This window comes from Miniopterus schreibersii, assembly GCF_964146895.1.
Source record: "Miniopterus schreibersii genome assembly, chromosome: 3".
Taxonomy (NCBI): domain Eukaryota; kingdom Metazoa; phylum Chordata; class Mammalia; order Chiroptera; family Miniopteridae; genus Miniopterus; species Miniopterus schreibersii.
In genome coordinates, this window is record NC_138103.1 from 97,147,443 (window position 1) to 97,170,495 (window position 23,053).

The following is a 23,053-nucleotide window of genomic DNA, read 5'->3' on the forward strand; positions in this document are numbered from 1 at the left end:
TTATTTGCATTTTGAAGTGTTTTTATGAATTGAATCACAAAACTAATTGAATCAGAGATGAATTTTGCTCAGGAAGTTGAAGTATTTGATGAAATAAAATTACCATAAGAAATTGACCTAATTATTCAGAAGTTTCTGGTGCAAAAACCTAATACGGTTTTGAAAGCCCTCCAATGAAGAAAGCCCAGAGTACACTCCCTCATGGCAAAGAGACACACTCTTTCTTTATTTATGTCTTAAGAAGTATAGGTTTAGCTCACAAGAACACAGCTTCAGGATATATTGTATAAATGCATCATACTAGTTTTAAAGCCTACAGTTCTTCAAAATTAGTTTTCTATTGTGTAATATACTTCTCTGTCATTGTAACCATTGTTGGTTAAATATGAGTGTTATTTTTGCATCTAACCGCTAAAATCTTGCTCAGTCCACATGTGAGTGGCCTACTACTTTGATTTTTTTAATATTGAGGAAGCGTTGGTATGTTTTTATATTATAATAGATAAAATCCCAGAAGACCTCAGTGCTATAACCACTATCAAAACCTTTTTGCTTCATTCAGTTTTTGGAAAAGGCAGCTGGGGCTTGACATTTCCAAAGATTAGACTTTCTCCTGGCGACTCAGAAATTGTAGAGATGTGAGAAAAGTTCGTTTCACTCTTATCTCTCACTTGGTAGCTGGAAAAGATTTAGGGAAACACCTTGATTGGCTCACCTGGATTAGGATCACATAGATGTCTCCTAAGCTCACATCAAGCCATGTGGTCAAGACCTTTCCTGCTGGTTTCTCTGGCCTTCTGGTCCACCACCCTTCCTTGCCTGGACTCTATCTTGGGGGTTGGGGGAGGAGGCGTGCTTTTCTCCTGCCTTTAGCTTATCCTGCTCCATACATACGCCAATAATTGTTCAAGCTGTGTATAAGCATTGTGCTTGGTCTGCAAATACAGCTTCAGATGGCCCCCAGCTAGAGACCTGTCCCACCCTCAAGGACACTTCCAACAAACACACCCGGAGAAAAATGCTGTGTTGCTATGCAAATGTGCCTTCAGACCAGGCCTCGGTGCTTCCTTCCAACCAGGGGCCACTCTTCAGCCCTCCTACTCCAAGTTTTAAAGCCACCAGCCCTATGGCCCTAACAATCTTCATGTTTCATTCAGCTGCTTTGCAGAAAAAAAGTTTCATTTAGTTTACTAACACGCATTCTTCAGAGGGGTGCAGGCTGTAGAAGCTGTGGGAAGGAAACTATCCCTTAGGAGCCAGAAAGGCCAGAGATGCCAGCGGGGAAGTCTTGACCAGTGGCAAGCAGGTTCCACTGCCCGCACAGCTCTGACCACTGGTAGAGTTGCTCCAGGCACTGGGTTGAAGAGGATTCTGAGGCCCCCCATGAATAAGAGAGGATGGGTACCATGTGACCTATTTGATGCCGAGGGTGACTGCCAGGTTACTGGAAGCCATGGTGGATGGCGATGCTGTTTACCAGGACGGGGATTGCTGCAGAGGCTCGGGTTGAAGAGAAAGATGAAGAATTCAGTTTAGACATGTTGACTCTGAGAGGCCCAGGTGACATCTGGGTCCACTGGGCAGTTGAGTACGTAGGCCTGCCCCTCTGAGACGGCTGGCCTAGAGAAATAGATTGGGGAGCCACCAGCATATATGTGGTAGCAACTGGCAGGGATGGGAGCACCCAGGTAGAGGGCATAGTGGGAGCTGAGGAGGTTGGGCACAGCCGCCGAGAACACCCACGTTAAGGAGCGGAAAGAGGAAGACTGTCTCTACCTTGTTTCTCAGCATCTCTGTGTTTGTCCATTGATACGATCTTACATCGGTGCGCAAGGATTGTCTCTTCTCTGCATCCTGTCGGCACTGTTGTCTCTTGGCTTTGTGACAATAGCCATTCTAACAGGTGTGAGGTTTTGATTTGCATTTCCCTGGTGATTAGTGATGTTGTGCACCTTTTCATGTGTCTGTTGGCTATTTGTATGTCTTCTTTGGAAAAATACTTATTCAGGTCCTTTGCCCATTTTTAAATTAGATTCTTTGTATTTTTCTGTTGAGTTGTATGAGTTCCTTTTACATTTGGGGTATTAATCCCTTATCAGATATATGGTTTGCAAATATTTCTCCAATTTTATTTCTCTTAAAATGATCTGAAAATCGAAATATTAATAATAATTGCAGTATCATATGAATGTTAGTTTGAGAAAGAAAGTCTTCCAGTCAGTGTGTGGGGACATATGAGTAAATCTATGTGAAGACAGCATGCGTGGAGCACTGGGCCTCCCCACCAACTCTAGTTTAGGATCTTCATGAAGACATGAAGCCAGGGCCCTGGTCATGCACCCCTCACTCCTCCCCTGGACGTGTGAGACCTGGCTGGGATTCTCTAGGCTTTCACGTCCTATGAGGCCCTGTGGCGATGACCCTCTAGCTTCCACTATGTGAAGGATCCAAGGGCAGAGCTGTGAGACATAGTTTATTTATTTTTAATTTTTAAATATGTCTTTATTGATTTCAGAGAGGGGAAGGGAGAGGGAGAGGGAAAGAGATAGAAACATCAGTGATGAGAGAGTCATTGATTGGCTGCCTCCTGCACGCCCCATACTAGGGATCAAGCCTGCAACCTGAGCATGTACCCTAACCAGGAATCAAACCGCGACCTCCTGGATCATAGATCAATCCACTGCTGAGCCATGCCAACCGGGCGAGACATAGTTTAGAATCAGAACTGTCCTAGGAAATCCAGGGTGTAAAACCGTATATATATATTTTATATATATATATATATAATAAACACAACAATAAATAGAATAAAAATAATATAGATGCATACATAAGTATTTTAAAAATTGCATGTGACTAAAAGGAGGCATACTCTACTAAAATATTGACAAGACTTATTTCTGAATGGTGAAATTAGTATTATTGCCGTATTTTTAAAATTTTGGCAATCTGCACATATTGTTTTTATGAACATAAAGTTTGTTATGTCTAAGTGTAAAATTATTTAACGTAAGTGTACAATAAAACGTTTGACATTTTCTAGCCCCCGTTTGACACTGAACCATATTTCGAAACATTCTGCAATGGGAATATACTGGCTCTGTAAAGACCAGTCTATATAACACATATATAAGACATCCATATGTTACTGATTTTAAAAATTCATCGTCTTGCTTTAATGCATTCCAAGCTCCTGGAGTCAAGTCAGAGCATTTGATCTGTGGTGCCCCACTTTCCCTCTACTGGTCCCTAAGGTATTAGAAGTAACAGAAGGGCCTGAGGGCCTGAGGGCTATAGCTGGGCTGATTTCCCTTTCAGTGCCAGGTTGGGAGGGGATGGCAGAGTTAGGTGAAGTCACATGGGAGAGATGGCTGCATTGCCTGCTCTATCTGTAAGCACCCGCTCTTAAGTCCTGTGTAATTATACGCAAGGTAGGATGCATGGACCTTCTAACACAATCTCTTTTGTTTTGGCAAAAACAAAACAGGCAAGATGGGGCCTCCTCTGCATGTCGTGCTGGACGCATTGAACTGTACGGCTTTCAGCATCCAGTGGAAAATGCCAAGGCATCCCAGGCATCCCGTCATGGGGTACACCGTGAGTACCCGGGCACGGGTTTCTGCAGTGGGTGTGCTGGGATAACTGTGTGCTCCTTCTCACCTCTGTTCCTCTGGATATGATTTTCCATCAGCTCTCCCATATCAGTCACTGCCCCATTCTCCCTCCTGAAGCCAGAGGAAATGTTTCCCTTTCAAGGGCATTTGTAAGTGCCCTGAAGGTCAGTTAGGATCTACCTGGTCCTTCCTCTGCTGGGGGCTAGGAAAATACAAACTAAGTAGAAGACATATTTCTTGAACCCAGTTGCCTGCGGTCAAATACAGAGACTAAAGCAGAAACATGGGAAATACTAGGGAGTCACTGTGGCATGCTGTCGATCCATACCAAGTGCTGTAGTGTACAATCTGAGCTAAAGGAAAGGGGCGGACTGGCAAAGTGGAGGGAGAAGAGAGAATGCGTCCTTCCTATCAGAGGTTACAAATTAGACTGACTGAAGTTCAAAACGTTTTCATCTAGCAGTGTTTTTTAAAATGACTCAACATTTAGAAGTCTAAAGATTTCAGGTAAATATGTGGAGTTCTCAGATCTCTGGGGATATTGGGAGAGGTGGCCCGCATTCCCATGGGCACGATGTGGGCTGGAGCTGAGCTGCCCACTTAGACAGGACGGAGCCCCGCTCCCACCCTCACCCCTAGTCTCATTCTTTCACCAAGGGAGGGTAGCCGTTTATCAACGCCCTTGTCCTATTGTCTTCTTAAAGTAGAGAAATGTGTTTCCTGACTCATTGTATCAAAGGTGAGAGAATGAAAGATTACCTGAGAGCCATGGTTTTGAAAAAAGTAACAGGAGCTGGGTCGCGCCCTGCCCGGCCCACCTCACTGGCATGGCCTCTGCAGGCTCCCGAGCGGGGGACCCTGGCCGGGTGTGCCTGACGCCTGTGCCCTGTAGGGTGTGTGAGGTGAGGCAGGGACCCAGCGCCCACCACGGTGTGAGTGCGCCCAGACCCCGGGCCCATCCGGCCGAGGTGGGGAAGCCCTGCCCCGCTCTCAGCTGGCGTCTGCGTCTCCCCAGGTCTCCTACTCTGCGGCTGGCACAGATGAACCCCCGCAGGAGCGGCACCGCAGCGCGCAGCTCAGCCGGGACACCGCCGCCACCGTGAGTACCTCCATCCTGGCAGCCCCAGCACACCCGGGGCTGGCCTCTCCGCGACACTCAGGAGGACTTCCAATAGTGTGTGCGTGCTGATGTGCGGGTGGTGACAGTAACTAGTGTTGCGTGTGCCTTGTGAACGTGTGGGTGCCTTTCGCATACGCGTGCACCTGCAGCTACAAAGGCGGGCACGCGAAGAACGAGCTCTGGCCTCGGCACTCGAACCCTGCACTCAACCCACCCATTCGCCGCTCGAGACATCAGCCACCTAACCGCTGTTCTTCCCCTTCTGTCCTTCAAAACGTTCAACTCTCATGTTTGTGAAATCTCAGTAAAGCTTTATCGGTAAATAAACACACGCGTGTCCTTCCTGCTGCCTGGAGACAGAGCAGAGGAAAAGGAGGTGATTTGAAGTGTACGTTCCAAGGGTCCAGGTCCTTCATTTCTGTTCTCGGGCTGGCACCCTGCTCTTCACCAAACAGTTGTGGCTCTTCATCCGTTTCTTTCCTGTTTCCTGTCAAGGTCTCTGGGTGAATTTCTCTGCTTTAGGCATCTTTTCTTTTTCCTTTCCTCTCCCCCTCCCGTCCCCTCCCCCATCCCCTCCTCTCCCCTCCCCTCCTCTGCCCCCTCCCCTGCCCTCCCCACTCCTCTCCCCTCCCCTTCCCCCTCCCCTCCCTCTCCTCTCCCCTCCCCTTCCCTCCCTCTCCCCTCCCCTCTCCTCCCCCTTCCCCTCCCCCCCTTCCCGGTTCTGCAGTTGTCCTGCAGGCTGGACTTTCCAGCTGCTGCAAGGAGTTCTCAGTAGTGCCCAGAGCACTGCGGTCATGCTGCCAACTCCCCCTGGACGGGTGCCCACTGGGTGCCGCACACGGAACCTAGTTGTCCCCGTGATAAGCAGCTATCACTTACCGAGCGTCTGGTACCCGCCAGGCTCCATCCCTCACGCTCTCCATTTGTTTTCCCGTTTAATCTTCACCACTGTCCTATGACCTCATTTTCCTGACAAGGATGCTGCGACTCAGAGATGGAATGGCTCCCCCAGATCATACACTCCGAGTAAGAGGTGACTGTAACCCAGGGCTCCGCAGCCCTGCTCTGGCTGCTTGTACCAAAGCCCTCATGACTCCTAAAGAAGACACGCGCATTTCCAGCTTGCGTGGGCTTTGCACGATGTGCTTTTAATCTCAGACTTTGGCTCAGGCTGTTCCTCGTTTGCCTCAGCAGCCCTCAGCCTCCAGGTCTGTGGTTTCCTCCATCCTAACGGGGAGATGGGGTTGGCCTCACCTGGGAGACCATCAGTTGAGGTTCAGTCTCCCCTCGGCAGCACTGGGACTTTCCACAAGCCTGTGGTCCTATCAAGGGGCTGGTGGTGTCTTGGGCAGTGTCCCCAAGCCCTCAGCCTCCAGTTCTGCCATGGGTGTGGCTAGAACCGTCTGGGGAGGGGCGGTGTGCTGGTGACAGGTATTTCAGAGTCTGGACTGTGCCTCCAAAATCAGGATCCCGCCCCCTCTGTGAACCTGGGCTGGACACTTGGACCCTTTGACTGTGTACCTCACATTACACGGCATGTCTGGACGGCCACCACAATGCACACAAGAACAGAGGGCCAGGAGGGGACAGCACCCCGGGTTACAGACCACCTTCCTGTCCATCGACAGTGTATCTCTGATTGCAGGCTGCATGCCAGGGTGCTCCAGGCTCGCAGCCGACTCCCAGGGGCACATGGAATATTTGGACTTTTCAAAGGAAACAGCTCCATCTGCATGAGCTAGTGCTACCAAGTCATTTGAGTATAACTATAGAAGAAACGGAACTGTTAGGCCTTTGGATTAAAGATGCTGTAAAAATATTACCGAGACACCGAAGGTGACATGAACAGAGGAAGTTTGGGAACCTCTGTCCTGTGTCGCATCAGCTTTTAGCATACGGATGTCGTGAGCATTAAACGAGGTCATGACCAGAGCCCGCCCCAGCCTACCTGCCAGATAGGAACCGAGGGAGGGGTCGGCAGAATCCACACTGAAGCTGTGGGCTGCTGCCCTTGGCCTGCGTGGTGGGAGTCAGTGGGCTCATTTCACTCCTGCAGCTCTTCCTCTCCTTCTCATGTGGTTTATCTTTCTCCTCTGCAGGGGCAGCCTGAGCATCAGGTGATTTTTGTAAGTATGCTTGAGAAAAGTTAAACCCTTGCCCCACCTGGGGATCCAGGGGTCTCTTTTGATCAGCCTGTTGATTTCCCCATATCTGCCTCACACGGACTGAGGCCCAGTGAGGACGCTTAGTTCCTGGGAGCAGGACTGCACAGCACCCCAGGTGAATTGCTAATCATTTGGGGAGAAACCACGTTCCATCTCATGTCTGCTGCTCCGTCTCCCTGGGTAGAGTAAGATTTAGGGAACATTTTGAAAGGTTGAAGTCATTTAAGCTCTGTTCCAAAACTGGGTGAAAAAGACTGAAAAGGAAAGAGGCTGTTTAATGAGTGAGCACCACTGTGGGGCTATTTCCCCCCTACCCTCTTCCCTTCTCCTTTCCTTACCTCCCCTAATCCTTGCAGACCTCCCCAGTAAGATAGGACCAGGCCACCAAAAACTGGGTGATTGACTTTTCTGGATTGAATGACAACCAAAAGATCAGGTTGGCAAGTGATGAAATGACCAAAGTTGCCTGGCTGGGAACGTGGAATTCCGATGCTTTCTTTGATAATCTGCCTACGTGGAGGCTTCTGATTTGGTTAGCATTTTACACTTGCCTTTTTCTCAGGAGAGCAACCTGCAGTTTTGTCCTGGGAAAATAAACAGTAAAACAAATCAGGGCAACCTGGTAATTTCTTGGAATTAGAAATAGAACAGGATGTTTAAACTGGCAGCCTCCACACTTTTTATCATACATACCATAGGTGAACAAATACTTGAACATGTACCAATATGTGTATATTTATGTACTTATCAAGTATACATATGGTACTCTGCTGATATATTATGTACATTGTAAAATCCCACAGAATTTTAAAGGAGGCCTTAACATAGAAATAGAAAGTTCTCGTGTTTTCTTCTCGGTGGATTGTCTTGCTCACCCAGGGGCGGGGGGGGGGGGGTGCGTGCACCACCACCCTGCTTCGGACTCATCTGTTCTGATTGACCCAGAGCAGTGATTCTATTTGGATCTTATCCAAGGTTAGAGAAAGAAAACTTAGGCAGGAATCATGAGACTTGCATCTAGTCCCAGCTCTGTCACCACAGCAAGGGTAACCTTGGGCAAGGTCACTGAACCCCTCTGAATGTCCCTTTGACTATAAAATGAAGGGGTTGATGAGAAATGGTTCCCAACTTAGGGGTCCTTTCTCCCCTGTAGGGCACATGGAGATACGTGTGGGCATTTTAGTGGACAAACTTCAGGGATGCTGGCTCTCTTGTAATATGTAGGACAGACCCATACGAGAAAGACTAGTCCTGGCCCAGAGCCAATGAGGTCCTTCCTGCCAAACCCTGGAAGATACTCTCTAACTTCCTGTGGTCACCCAGGGAATGGAATCCCTCCAACTCCTCCCTCCACTCAGGCCTGCACAGTCTTTCTCTGGACTGCTGGAAGAAGGATGTTTGGAAGATGGTACTTTTTTATTTCTCTGGTGCCTTCCACCTAATGATCCTGGATAGTCCCAGCTTGCACTAGAGCAACTGAGACCCAGCCCTGACCTGTCGAGTCAGCCGTGAAGTTGAATCCAAAGTTACCATGAAGGTTATTTAAGGAGAATCTTAGAAGTTCTGTGTTAGAACTTTGGCCCAGAGAAGGTAAATGGCACAGCTGCTGGCCCAGAACCTGGGTGCCCTGGCTCCTGGTCCAGGGCTCCCACTTCATGCCTCCTCTCAGCCATGTAAACTGCGTGCCTTCACAGTATAGTAGCTACATGTCTGGCTAGTGCACAAGACAACATCTGGCATCATTTTTGGAAACAAATATCCTGGGTTTCCAGCAGTAGGAGCAAGTGGGAAGGGGAAAGGTGAGGTCTGAAGTCAGGGTCTGATATTTGAGTTCTGATTTTCACTGATAACTGTTAAATTCCTGGTACATAATCTACATTTATCAATAAAATGACAATACTCTGGTCTTCACTCTTTATGATAAGTATGTTTTGTAGATTTAAATATTATCTGATATTTTTCATCGACATCTTATAGAATTAGAACTTGGGCCTTGAATTCAAACAAAGCAGACTTCACACGCTGCCTCACCACCTATCAATATGTGTCCGCGAGCAAATCGCTCTCTTCAGGGTTCCCTCTTATCTTCTACAAATGAAAATCAGATACCTACCTCATAGGAAGAATTAAGCCAGGCTATCCGTGTACCTAGGACAGAGAAACAACACATGGTCACTCACGGGAGCTGTGTTTGGTGTTCGCTCATAGCTGGCATCTTTAATAACCTGTGAAACCACATCACTAGCTCCGCACTTCATACAACACAGTGACTCCACAGGGAAAGGGATCCCATAGGAAAAGCCTGTGAGAGCATCATGTGGGCTTGGAAATGCATCTCTGCTCCACAGGAAAAGCCTGGGTGTGGCAGCTGGGAGAGAAGTGAGAACCGAGTCTGCTGTCCACCTGCGACATCCGGTCTCTGAACCCAGCTTGACATGAAACCAGGGGACAGATGGTGGAACGAGGGCTCCCAGATGCAGGGAGCTAGAGCCGGAGGGGCTGTGGAAGCAGGTGCACATATTCAGCAAAGACCCCTTGTCAACTGTCAGCTGCATGTAGGAAAAAAGAGGGTTGGGGAGGGGGGAGATGGAGATAGACACTCTCCAGGTGGCTGTAGAAATGGCCCAGGTCAGGATGCGGAGGAAGTGGAAGAAGGGAGCATCTGAGAGGCATGTACAGGTGGCTGGAGGGAGGTGGGTGAGAGGGAGTCATCCCTGTGTCTGGACTTCCTCACTAACTCCAGGGCCTGGAGCACAGGTACAGATGCTGTGAATCAAGTCAGAGGGGCCAGTTGTAGGAGCTAGTTCTCTATGAGGTCATCTGTTTGCATTGGACATCTTGGTTTAATTTCTTTCTTTTGCACATTCACTAGTTCATGCATTTGCTCATCCAAAAGCATTGTTGGGCATTTGCTACATGTCCATTAGCACTATGCTAAGCTCTGGGATGCCAGAGGGATAAGAACTTGCCTTCTGCCCTCGGGAAGGTGGAGATAAGGTGACAAATAAACAGACAGTCACAATATAAGGTGAGTGGTGTTGAGATTGAGGTGCACCAAGGACGCCAAGAAGCAGAGAGGAGGGGCGCCTAACCAGACTGGAGGCTGGGGCGCGAAGAAATGAGGTAATGTCTCAGCTGAACTGAGTCATGAAGGAGGAGCAGAGCTGAGCCAGGCGGGACTGGGAGAAGGGCATTTGGTGTAGCGGGAGCAGCAGGTTCAAAGGCCCCGAGACAAGGGATGGAATGGCCCAAGTCTGAGCCCTGCCAAGTCCTTAAGTCTGACTGGAATGTAGAATGCGGGGAAGGGAGGTGGCATGAGATGACACTGGGAGTAAGCAGGGGGACACAAATATGCTCTTCTAAGGGGGTTTAAAGTGGGAAGAAACATCAGATTGGGGTTCAGGGAGATAACTCTAGCCTGTGGAGTCTACATTGGGGGTGCAGGCAATCCTGGTGGCAGGGAGAGTCAGAGCCCGTTGTCAGATTATGAGGACTTGGACTGAAATGCCTGTGAGATGGAATGAGAGATTCAACTGATGTGAAAGAGCACTGTCACTGTACTGGTAACCTGTTGGATGGTGGTTCAGGAAGACAGTGAGCAGAGAGGAAAGTGTCAAGGATTTCTCGTTTGGATAGTGAGAAAGAGCATAAGAGAAAGGTTTTGTTTTTTGGGGTTTTGCTTTTTGTTTTGTTTTGGTTTTGGTTTTTGGTGGGAGCAAGAAGAAGGATTAGCTGAGCTTTGGTTATGCTTGAACTTGAGTTGCTGCGTCGTTGTTGGGTAGAGATGTTCAGGAGGCAGCCACAGAGCCACAGCTGGAGGTCAGGGGGCAGGTCTGAGCTGGAGATGCAGACTTGGAAGGTGCCACGTGAGGGTGGTGCTGGAAGCTAAGGGAGCAGTAGGTGAGCTTACCCCAGCAAGACAACAGCAGTCTTCCCTTATCCGAGGTTTCTCTCTCCAACGTTTCAGTACCTGTGGTCAGTTGAGGTCTGAAAATATTAAATGGAAAATTCCAGAAATAAACAATACGTAAGTTTTAAATTGCACGCTGTTCTGAGTACCATGATGAAATCTCGCACCATCTTGCTCCCCATTGACACCTTTCCTGTTTGGTCATTGACAGGAGGAAGTGATCGGAGATTTGAAACCAGGCACTGAGTATCAAGTGAGCGTAGCAGCTTCCAGCCTGATGGGCAAAGGGTGGCTTAGCTCTCCTCGTCATGTTACCACCTTGCCCCAAGGTAAAGTGGGTTCGATTCATTAATAATAGGGAAGTGATGAGTGCTCTTCATTTATTTCTTCATTCAGTATATGTCAACGAAGACCTACTATAATGCCAGGCACTATACAATTCTCTGGGAATTCAATGGTGAACAGAACTGCTCTTGCCTTCTTGGAACTTAGTGGGGTGGGTCAAGACTTCATCCAATTAATGAGTAGTCACAGATTGTGATAAATGCTACCTGCAGTGCTGTGAGAACATACAAAGGAAGACCCGATGTAGGGGGGAGGTAAGAATCCCCTGAGATGATGGATTTAATTGACATTTATACATTACACTCCAAAGCTGCAGAATAGGCATTCTCCTCAAGTGCACTTGGGACTTTCTCAAAGATGGACCACACGTTAGGACACAAAACAAGTCTTTACATTGAAATCATATCAAGCATCTTCTTGGACATTTACACCATGGAATATTATGCAGCTATAAAAACAAAGGATCCCGTACTCTTTGAGACATTATAGTGGGACCTGAAGAATATTATGCTAAGTGAAATAAGCCAGTCATAGAAAGACATGTGTCACATGATCTTACTCTTATGTAGAATCTAATGAACAAAATAAACCTATGAACAAAATAGATCCAGAGACATAGAAGCATGGAACAGATTGAGGAATCTCAGAGGGAAGGCGGGGATGGGTGGGGAGAGATTAACATAAGAATTTATATGCATATATGCATAATCCATGGACACAGACAATAGTGGGGTGAAGGCCTGGGGGAAGGGGTACAGGGTGGAGAGGATTAATGGGGGGGAAAGGGGGACATTTGTAATACTTTCAACAATAAATTTTAAAAAACAAATAAAAAGAAAAATGTTCAAAGTAAAAAAAAAAAAAAATTCCCTGAGATGACTACTACGTGTAGATCTGACAGTAGAGGGAATTAAGAAAGTGGGGAAGAGGAACGGGAAGAGAGATTTATAGGAACCCAACAAAGGCTCACTAAGGTGGCCCTGGGGGCAAAGGTGCTTTGATCACACGTCATGGCTCACAGGGGGCTTCTGTGGAGGGAGAAGCAAATAGTAAGCAAGCAGGTCCAGTGTATCTGAGATCTGTGCAGTGGACTTTGGAGCACTCAGGAGAGAGCACTCCCTCCACCTTGAGGCTCAGGGAGGGTTTCAGGAAGAATCATATCGTTGGCCCAAATTTTGAAAACTGCATAAGATTTTGATAGGAAGAGAAAGCAGGAAAAATGTTTCTGGCAGAAGCAGTAGTATAAACAAAGGCTGAGAGATACGAAAGTCTGGGTATGAAAATAGTAGCAGCAGTTACCTTGGGGTGAGAGGATCATGGGTGAGACCTACATCTTTACCCATGAGGGCATTTCCCAAATGTCCTACCATTGGTATGTATTCTGATGATGAGGAGGAACACACACACACACACACACACACACACAGTGCCTAAGCATTTATTTTCCTTGTAGGTAAATATCAACTCCAACATGCAAACAGAGATGAAAGGCTGGGAGGAGGTGGGAGTATGACTTGAGATTTTAAAGGGTACACACCATTGTGTGTCCCAAAGTCAATAATAGTTCAGTTGTATTTCCCTCCAGGGGCCTGAGGGAAGAAGGGGAGACCAGCTCTTATTGATTCAGAACGTGCATGGTGAATCCAGTTGTGAATATTTTTTGGTTGGGTTGTTTTGACTTTTGAGGCTGCTCCGCACAGAGATATTTAGGCAGTAGGAAGCACATATTTTTACATATATGTATTAAGCCTCTCCAGCAGCAAAGATCACAAGCCAACTAGCCTCTTGCTGTCTTGCCTAGATTCCTGCCTGCCTCCAACAGCACCCCAGCAGCCTCACGTCACGGTGGTTTCCGAGTCCGAGGTGGCCCTGTCTTGGAAACCTGGAGAGAGTGAAGGAAGCTCCCCTATTCAGTACTATTCTGTGGAATTCATCAGGTAAGTGTGTGTGTCACACCCAAAAGCCAAATGTAGTGACCTCAGGTATCCCAAGCATGATAGAAGACTAGAGGCAGCGTCATCTCCGAGCATAAGTATTTAACAGATGACAAAGGCATGGAGACTATATTTATACTCTGTCCTTGGGCCAGCACCTGTCCCCCCTCCTCTTCTGTGGTGGGTCGTCTGGTAAACCTGTCCTCACTCACCTGACCTCTTTCCCATGTCCCTTCCACCATCAGAGACTGTCCTTGCTCTGAAAACTCCCGAGGCACCCCTGCCAGCAAGCCTACCTGCATTTCAGGCTTGAAACTTGCCTCCTGCCTTTGAAATATTGTCTTCGAAGTCAATATTTGCTGGTGCTTTTCTGGAGGGAGAGAGAAAAAGCCCTTTAAAAACAAGCACAATTCACCGTATCTGTACTGCCTTGGGCAAGTTTCTTGGTGTGGTTTCAGCTCTTTTTCCCGTATCACCTCTCCAGCCCTTGTTATTCAGCTTCTCAGAGGGTAGAAGGGTGATTAAAAGCTTTTCTAAGAGTTCGCAAATGTGAAACAGGGCTTCTCAGGGCTGCTGTGTGATTTTAAGCAAAAGGGGAAAAACGAAAGGCAGGAATTCCCAGTCTAAGGTCCTTGCTCGGATCTCCGGTGCAGTTGGGATTTGAGTCGAAGCCCCCGGCTGGTGAAAACAATGTCTGTGGAGCCGGTGCTCTCGGCATTAGAGGTGGTGGGCTTGCCTGGGGTGGCTGCTTCATGGTTCATGAAGGGACTTGCTCAGTTCCTTGTTCTGGAGGCTCTCTGGAGGATCCTTCCAGGATTTGAGTAGCTCTGCTTCTGGTCCTTGGCTTTCCAGAATATTCCTTGGTCATGGGAAAGTTATTTGTTTCTCCAGAGAAATTCTGCGCTGAGTCTCTTCAAAGCTTGGGTACAGAGCTTGCTGCTGGCAGGTTTCTTGAATTCCAAGTGGCAGGAGCTTGAAGGAAGATGAGGCAGTAATGCATTGGCTCCTGTGTCTGTGAAGACCAGCGGCAAGTCTAAATCAGGGAGGACCAGACCCGTGTCACATCGGCAGCCTGTCTCGGGCCATTTCTGTGCTACGCTTTCCCCGTTGTTGGCCTTGCTTTCAGGGAGGCTCTTCCTGTAGATGGCAGGATGGCCACCAGGCACTGAAGACTTGCCATGGGGTAGCTTAGCTCCCTGCTGGGAAAGGACCCATCGGAGTCTCAGTGTTCGCTCCGATTGACCAGGCTTGGCTTCCTCTCTGTTCTCTGAGCCAATCATTGTGGCCAAAGAGGAGACCATGTCATATTCAGAGCTCTGGAAGCATGGAGCGGCGGGTCGTTCAGACCTGACATGGACTGAAAGTTCAAGAGGGTGGAAATTGTGGTGCAATTAATGGAAAAGGTCCATAGCTTTTCCTTGAGGATAATCCACAATCCTGCTATTGAATGGATTTGGTAGGCAAAGCCCAGAGTAAGTCTGGAGTAGGAAAGATTTGAATTCTGGCTCCAATAATAGTTAAAACTATAACCCTGAAAAGTCCTAAAACTTCAGCTTTCACATCTACAAAACTTGGAGTGAAATTTAACAATTCTAATTTATCAGCAAAGCAAAACGTAATACTTCAAAATTTTGAAAAAGTGCAAAGTTTTTCAAAGGTAGCCTCACAGATGGTCTGTGTAACCCCCGGCAAAAATGATGGTTATCATTTATTTCTCACTTTGCACTAAGGTGTGTATTTTTAAAATTTGTTTTAAGTCTGGCATCTGGGTAGAAGGTAGATATTAGTTTGTTTCCTTGTGTGTACAACTGAAATTAGAAGATATGAGAGATTCATTGGCTTAAGAACCAGAAGACTTGGGCAGGTGGCCTTGTGCTTGTCACTTCCCCTGCTGAGGCCTCCATGCCTCTCATAGTTTAGGGTCCCCCAGAGCAGAGCCTGAGACAGGACTTGGGTGCAAGTCATTTAATTTGTTTAGAAGTAGGAATGAGATGTGAAGAGAGTGAAAGAAGGAAGAAAGACATGTAAGGATGTGTTGCTCAAGTCACTCCTGCAAGCACCCGGGGCTTCAATGGGAGCGTGATGCCACTGTGAAGTCTACAGAATTCTTCCTCTAAAATTCCCCTGTCAGAAGGGCAGGAGCCTTCTACTCTCTGACTCTGTTCTCCTCTGTTGATTGAGTGTTTCCCCAGGAGTGTAATTCTCACCTTCTAGGCCCTGCTGGCTGTGGCTCAAGGAGGGGGTCCTGGGAGAGCAGGAGCTGTGATATGAGCACAGCAGGTGCTTGGGGTTGGACACTGGCCACACAGGGAGAGTCTGAGCTCACATGAAGCTCTGTGAGCCACAGCTGCTGCTGAAACCAGAAGTGGGACAAGGGAGCTGACAGAGGCCCCAGAGGCATTGACGACAATGTCCTTATCTGCAAAACATGGGTGATAACTCCTTCCAACCGCACAATGTGTGGTTAGGAGAATCAAGTGAAATCATATAGGAGAAAGAATTTGTAGACATTAAAAACCTACAAAAGTGCGAGGTATAGGTGACTGCTCTGTACCTACATTTAATAATTATCATTCCTCTCCAGCAAAATGCATTTTAACATTTGGAATTGCCTCTAATATTTGGGGAGGCTGAGGCCCCAAATTCTCAAGTATAAATATTTTTAAATGACTCACCATCAAAACAAACTGTTACATATTTTTTTTCTGTTTACCTTGAAAAATATACCTTTACAATGCCTGGAAAGCTGGCTTCAAACTTAGAACTGCTGGACATGTTGGAGTTCCTAATGGAGCGTGGGAGCATGGGGAAGCCAACCCCTGGTTCAGCCCTGTACTAGGAATTCTGCCTCTATTATCTCTCCCAGAATATGTAACTGGTCACGTGCCCTTATCTCAGACTCTGCGTTTCCTCATCTGTGATATCAAGTTCATGTGACCCTCATTGCAGGGCTGTTGGTTATAGATTTCACACAGTGTGTACACATAGTATTCAACCAGCGTGTTATTTCTTTCCCACCATACCATTGTTTCCCTTTACCCAAGAAAGAAATTGAGATTCAGTTGTTTCAGTTGCTTTGCTGAGGCAAAATGATGATGGGGACAGAATTAAAATGGGAAGTGAAGTCCCCTGACTTCCAGCCCACTGCCCTTTCTGCACAACCCCCATCTCTTCATGTCTGACCCACCTTCAGAGACGGAAGGAAGCATCGACTCAGCCCGCCCGGGGCCCCACTGGCCGAGGGCATGGGGAGCTCAGTGTAAGCTGCTGTTTGCTGTTGGACCAGAAAGAGAGCTTTCCCAGCTGGTTGTGGCATTTACTGTTTGGCTGCCGGATAAATCCCCACATTCATTTGTAAACATCTCAGAGTCTCTCCCATTACAGGTGAGTCCTGAGGATGTGTGTTTAGCGAGAGCTTTCCTGGGCTCTATAGCAGCAATTGCAATTAGCCTGAAAAGCTTTGGGGGTCCTCAGATCATTCTGTTTTCCTCAGAGAGGTCTGTTTAATGTTTAATATTGAATTCCTTTTGCCCAGACAACCTCCTGTGTACAGAAACACCCGTGACGGGTCTCTGTGTAAGCACAAAGTTTTTCGTTTTATCCAAGAGACGGGCCTTTGGAAGGCCAAGGCTGGGAAATTGTCGGAATCAATGTATATTCTCAGTTTCAACCATCTTAATATGAAGTCTCCATCTAGGTTCTGTCCTTGGAAGATTAGGTTCCCGTCCTCTCTCTCGGTAGGTGCTTATACATCAGTTGTTCTTCTTACTTATTAAATGAACATAATGGTAACAAAGGCATTGTTAAGAAATAGTCTTTAAAACCTTTATAAATACTTAACTGGCTAATAAACAATTAACCAGAGAACTTACACTGGACCAGGGTGTGGGGAACTGACTGCTTTTTTGCTAGTTTTAATGATGTCTCAGGTCGACATTACGTATTTATGATGCTCTCCGGGGTCCTGGGCTTCGGACCGAACACATTTTTGTTCCTCATGTGCCTCCCATTGCCCCCCCGAGTCGGCCTGGGGTTGTTCAGTATCTTCCTTGCTAACAGTGGATTTTTAAATTTTTAATCAGTGTTGAAAAGATTTGAAGAGGCAAATTCTAAGTAAGGCCTCAGGCGGTAACATATTTTGCAATGCTTTCAAAATTTTCACCTGCTTTCTTAAAATGGAAAAATCACGCATCATGGTGAAAGAGAGCATTTCTAAAGTGATACCGAAAATTTCTTCCCGGGCAGCAATGCTTAGCTTTCATGAAAATGAGAACCAAGCATAAATATAGCTACCTATGTTTTGAAATATTTTGGCTATAAATATCTGAGAAACTTTCCTCCTCCTGCCTAAGAATTTCCCCAGGGTAAGGGCCTTTCTCACAAGCAAAAAACATATACTATGCTGGCAATGAAAACCGAGTCCCAGACCATATTCCTCACCCCTGATGTCCCAAATGGGACTCCATGCTTCACAAACACTCTCTATCAGGTTGGTTAAAGGTGGAGAATACTTTTCATTTAACTTGCCTATAGTTTTTCTGTAGCGTGACCGGATTTGTTGAAATTGCTTCAGAGCTTTGCAGTGTCAATTGCTGAAAAGGGTAGATTACGGTTTTCAGTGCCTGTCTTTAATCAAAGTCCACTGCTGGCTTTTTCTGGTGTGCATGTGAAAGTTCACAATATTTCTGTATATTTTAGGGGCACAGGTCAAGAAATATGGATCTCTAAATCTCAGCCCAAGAGAGTTACACTCATCAAGGGGACAGAACAAGGTTTCCTTTCTTTTCCCTTTTACACTTTCCTTCCTAAATCATCCCCTGACCCCTTGCTTCCCGCCATAAGACTTGCAAAACTCATCTTCACACAGGGCTGCTTCCACACTGACTTTCACTTGAGAATCTCAAGGTCATGCCCATCTGGGTGAGTTTTGAAAATTACTCACACATTGACATTTTTGTCAAAATCATCTGTCTTTCCATCCCATCCTAAACTCGTTAATGTACAAGTGATGAATGAACTTAGTTCCTTCACAGGAAGTTCCTCTGCAGGGGCTGTGACTGAATGAAGATTGACAATGGAGGCTGGTCAGGTTCTGGATTTCCTGGGAATAGGGTTGTTTGTTTGTTTTTGTTTTTTAATTTATCTTTATCGTTGAAAGTATTACAGGTGTCCCATTTTTCCCCCCAGTTGACCCCCTCCACCTCGCTCCCACCCCCTCCCCAGGCCTTCACCCTGTCTTTGTCTGTGTCCATGGGTTATACATATATGCCTATAACTTCTTTAGTTAATCTCTTCCCTCCTCCATCCCCCTTCTCTCTTCCCTCTGAAATATGATCATCTGTTACATGCATCAGTGTCTCTGGATCTATTTAGTTCATCAGATTCTTTTGTTCATTAGCTTCTTCTTAAAGAAGGCCCTTCAACATTTCCTGTAATGCTGGTCTGGTGGTGATGAACTCCTTTAGCTTTTCCTTGTCTGAGAAGCTCTTTATCTGACCTTCAGTTCTAAATGATAGCTTTGCTGGGTAGAGCAATCTTGGTTATAGGTCCATGTTTTTCATCACTTTGAATATTTCTTGCCACTCCCTTCTGGCCTGCAAGGTTTCTGTTGAGAAATCAGTTGATAGTCGTATGGGTGCTTCCTTGTAGGTAACTAATTGCTTTTCTCTTGCTGCTTTTAAGATTCTCTCTCTGTCTTTAACCTTTCGCATTTTAATTATGATGTGTCCTGTTGGGGGCCTCTTTGGGTTCCTCTTGTTTGGGACTCTCTGTGCTTCCTGGACTTGTAAGTCTATTTCTTTCCCCAGATAGGGGAAGTTTTCTGTCATTATTTTTTCAAATAGGTTTTCAATTTCTTGGTCTCTTTCTTCCCCTTCTGGCACCCCAATAATACGAATTTTGGGCCTCTTGAAGTCCCAGAGGCTCCTTATACTTTCTTCATATTTCTGGATTCTTTTTTCTTTTTGCTCTTCTGGTTGAGTGTTTTTTGTTTCTTCATATTCCAAATTGCTGATTCGATTCTCAGCATCCTCTACTCTACTGTTGATTCCCTGTAAATTATTCTTCATTTCAGTTCATGTAGCCTTCATTTCAAATTGGTACTTTATTATGTTATCTATTTTCTCAGTTATTTCCCTAATAGTCCGCTTAAACATCCTTATAAACAAACTTCTGAATTCTGTGTCTGTTAGCTTGCTTGGATCTATTTCATTTGGTTCCTTTTCTAGAGATTTCTTCTGTTCTTTCCTTTGTGACATATTTCTTTGCCTCCGCATTTTGGCTGCTTCCAGGTGTTTGTTTCTGTGTATTAGGTAGAGCTGCTGTGTCTCCTGGAATTGGTAGAGTGGCTTTGTGTAGTAGGTGTCCTGTAGGGTCCAGTGGCTGAGCCTCCCCAGTCACCTGAGCTGGGCCTTCTAGGTGCTCCCCTGTGTGGGCTGTGTGCACTGTCCTGTTGTAGTTGAGCCTTGGTTGCTGCTGGTGTCACTGGGAGGAATTGACCCCCAGGCCAATCAGCTGTGAGGACCTGCTGCAACTATAGCCAAAGAGCTGCTGTGCTGGAGACACCCCTATGGGTCAGGATTTACTTCAGTGGGGCTCTGGTGTTCACCAAGTGCACCCCTTGAGTGTGTCACTCGTGGATGTGGTAGGGTTGTAATCCAGCGTGGTCCCGTCTGACCACCAGGTACACTGTCTCTGGGGCCTGCCGGGAGGTGCAAAGTCAGCCTGTGCCAGTGCCTTGCCCAGGGCCACCCCGCATGAGCTACACAGCAAACTATAGTTGGCTGCTCCTTGTGCTGGGCTTGGAGGTGCCCAGGAGAGGCCAAGCTATGAGCCAGTGCAGCTGCCGCTAGTGCCAGGCCTGGGGCCACTTATCAAGCCGAATGGGGCAGCTGCTGCTTGTTTGAGAGATTTTAGGAAAGTCCTAAGCATGAGCCTTGAGAGGCCACGTGCACAGAAAAGCCCCTGGAAATGGCCCGGATGAGCTGCAGGTGGGGAGGGGCGGGGCCTCCGGGAATCACGGGGCGGGGCCAAGGGTGAGAGTCAGGTGCTGGCGACTCAAACGTGGCGCCTGCCTGCCGGCTGTGTGCAGAGGACTCACCACAGGAGCCATGGCCTCCGCCAGCCCTTCTGCCTGGGAGGAAGCCGCCCTCCGCCTCTCGCCCGGATCTCAGGCAGGTCAGTTCCTCCCCGAGTGTCCCGGGTCCTTTCAGGCTGCTGCCCGGCGCTGGGCTCAGAGGGAGCGTCCGGGTGAGTCCGTGCGGGGCCCTTTGAGAGGAGCTGCTGGGGCTCCCGCAGCCTCCGCGACCCTCAGGGACAGTCCCCGCTGGTTTCACAGCCCCAAGCTGTGGGAACGTCTATTCCCAGCCCTGGAGCCCTGGGCTGGGGGCCTGCTGTGGGGCTGGGACCCCTCGCTCCTTGGGAAACCCCCACCGCCAAGATCCCCTCCCGGGTTTACCCCACGGCACCGGCGTGGGCCCCCGGCCGCGTCTCTGAGATCCAGCCCGGATCCCCTGCGTCTCCACCCCTCTTGCCGGTCTCGGTGCTGCTTCAGCTCTCTGGTTGTAGGGCTTCTGTTCAGCCAGATCTCAGGAGGCTCTGAGTGATCTCCTGGGAATAGTTTTAAGAAATGATGTGATTTGACTCATGGTCAAGGTCACCGCCTAAGAAAGTTAAAAAAGTTTCTCATTCAGAATTGAAACTTACAGTCCGATTCCTGGTTTTATATCTCAGGTTTAAGTTTGTCCAAATGTGGAACCAGAAGACAAAATCTGAGTTGGCCTCTAACCCTTGGCCTCTAACCCTGGGGACAGGTGGCTTGGTTCCATTTCTCAGCTTCCCTACATATAAAATAAGGCTGGACTCTGATTTTCTATTGTCATGACGAAGGAGAGGTAGCGTAGACTGGTGGCTTATGTACAGGCTCTGGACCTAGACTCACGGGTCCAACCCTTGCCCCCACCACTTTTAAACCATTTGCTCTTAGCTGGATTATTTGTGCCTCTTCTTTGTGCCTCACCCAGAAGAATGGGGATAACAGTTTCCTCACCTCGTAGAGCTGCTGTGAGATTAGATGAGCCAACACCCATGAAGTACACAGAACAGCGCCTGGCACATAGTCAGTGCCCCCTCAATGCAAAGTCTTCCTACTTCTGGATTTTGCGATAGGTCTTTTCCGCTTTTCTATATAGCCATGGACTTTCTTGGCTAGAAGTCTTTAAGCTGCTCTTCTCTGCCAGGATAACTCTACTACTTCTTTACCTACCTAACTCTTACTCATCCTTCAGGACTCTTGCTTAATTATCACTTCCTCCAGGAAGCCTTCCTGTACTTCTGCCCCTTCCTCAGACCGCAGTTACCTGCAACACTCATCGCACTTGCAGTTAGTTACTTGTGCAAGGTCTGTCTTCCTCACCATGACGTGCAAGCAGTGACTGACTCCCTCCCTTGCGTGGATACAGCACCCTGCGTGGAGCAGACACACCACGAGTCAGGGAGGTGCCGGCGAACAGCTGGACACAGGCAGTCATGGGACTGAGTCTGGAGAACGCCAACAGCTCGCTGGAACCTGCGCGAGCTCCTTCCCTCGGCTGTGAAACGGGGATGATGTTAGCAGGGTTGTGAAGATAGGAAAGTGTCTGTACAGCACATAGCGGAGCGGCTTGTGGGCGGTTTTGCGTATGTTGCCCCTTTTCCCACCCTGAGCCACGTGCAGATGGAAATGTATGGCCACTCGGGCCACACGGGCCACACGGGCGGTCCGTGAGCCCTTTGCCGCTGCTCTCAGAGACCACGACAGACACCAGCATCCTGCCTGTCCGCCTGCAGGAATCAAAGCCAGACAGAACCCCAGCACGTGTCTGCACGGCCCCTCCCCTCTCTGCCCCCTACAGTGTTATTTATGGCTTTTGTTTTCTCACCCTAAAAGGAATATCGGTCTTGGTAAAAGTAAGTAAGCCTCCAAGACTGCCTAAATGTATCAGACTAACGTGGCAGTTCCCACTGTGAGCCCATTTCACATTGAATGCCGACCTGCGTTTTGGAGCTCTTTGTAGCGTGTGAGTGAATTGTCAGTGTTTTTTCATAGCATTTTACTGGAATGTGTATCATAATTGGGCAAATGGCTGCAACACATAACAGTGATGTGGCCCAGTGTCAGCCTTCCTGCCCCTAACAGTACAGAACTTAAAATATTTAAATAATTGTTTTTTCACAATCAGTTAATTTGGGAGAGAATGGGGAAAATCCCCCTGTCTCTGTAAGAAAGTGTTTAGGAAGTTATGCTTAAGTAAAAGCCTTTCCGACCACCAGGGATCGCCTTAGAAATAAGCGAGAATGGTGCCCGGTCCCAGAAATTCTGGTAGCTGTCAAGTTCATCCATTCAGGCTCGAATGGAAGGGCAGTTCTGAAAGTCAGACCAACTGCTCCACAAACTGATCCCTGAAAGCTTCAGTCCCTCCCACCATGAGCATCTTGATGTCGTCCCTAGTCTGACCCAGGGCAGTCGACATACATTGAATTCTTGTGTAGTGGCCGTGGAGCCGTTTGTAAACTGTAAATGGCAGTGTGCTCCCCTTGCCCCGCCTGGGACAGAATGCCAGCCGAGTTTCCTTCTCCATTCTGTCCCTCTGCTTGTCATTTGGTTTAAACAATTTGTAAATAAAGAGAGAAGGCTGAAAGCTGAAGGTCAGCTGATACATTTTTTGAGACTATGTGGTTTTGGACTTAGTGGTTTTGGACTTTTCCTCTGCAGTTCATTTCAGTGCAGAGCAAATCCTGTGGAACTGACAGAGAACTGGAGGACTTTTTTAAGCGTGAGGTTCTCTCTCCCTCCTACCATGGTGGCCCTGGGTCATCTCGGGGATCATATCTCTTCTAGAACAGGGTGCTAGCCTGCAGTCTGTAGATCCTCAAGAGGTCCGTTGGCAGAATTCAAGGGGTCCCTGGACTTTAGTTGGAGAAAAATT

At 47.6% G+C, this 23,053-nt stretch overlaps 1 protein-coding gene across 1 annotated transcript in view; it reads left to right on the forward strand.

The window, feature by feature from the left end:
• Positions 1–23,053, forward strand: part of EGFLAM (EGF like, fibronectin type III and laminin G domains) — a 129,826-nt gene that overhangs the window by 42,303 nt on the left and 64,470 nt on the right. The window contains exons 2-6 of the mRNA XM_081133768.1: positions 3,488–3,597; positions 4,630–4,713; positions 6,834–6,860; positions 11,021–11,138; positions 12,956–13,091. Coding sequence (XP_080989894.1) covers positions 3,488–3,597; positions 4,630–4,713; positions 6,834–6,860; positions 11,021–11,138; positions 12,956–13,091 — 475 coding nt within the window. The remainder of the gene's footprint in view (positions 1–3,487; positions 3,598–4,629; positions 4,714–6,833; positions 6,861–11,020; positions 11,139–12,955; positions 13,092–23,053) is intronic.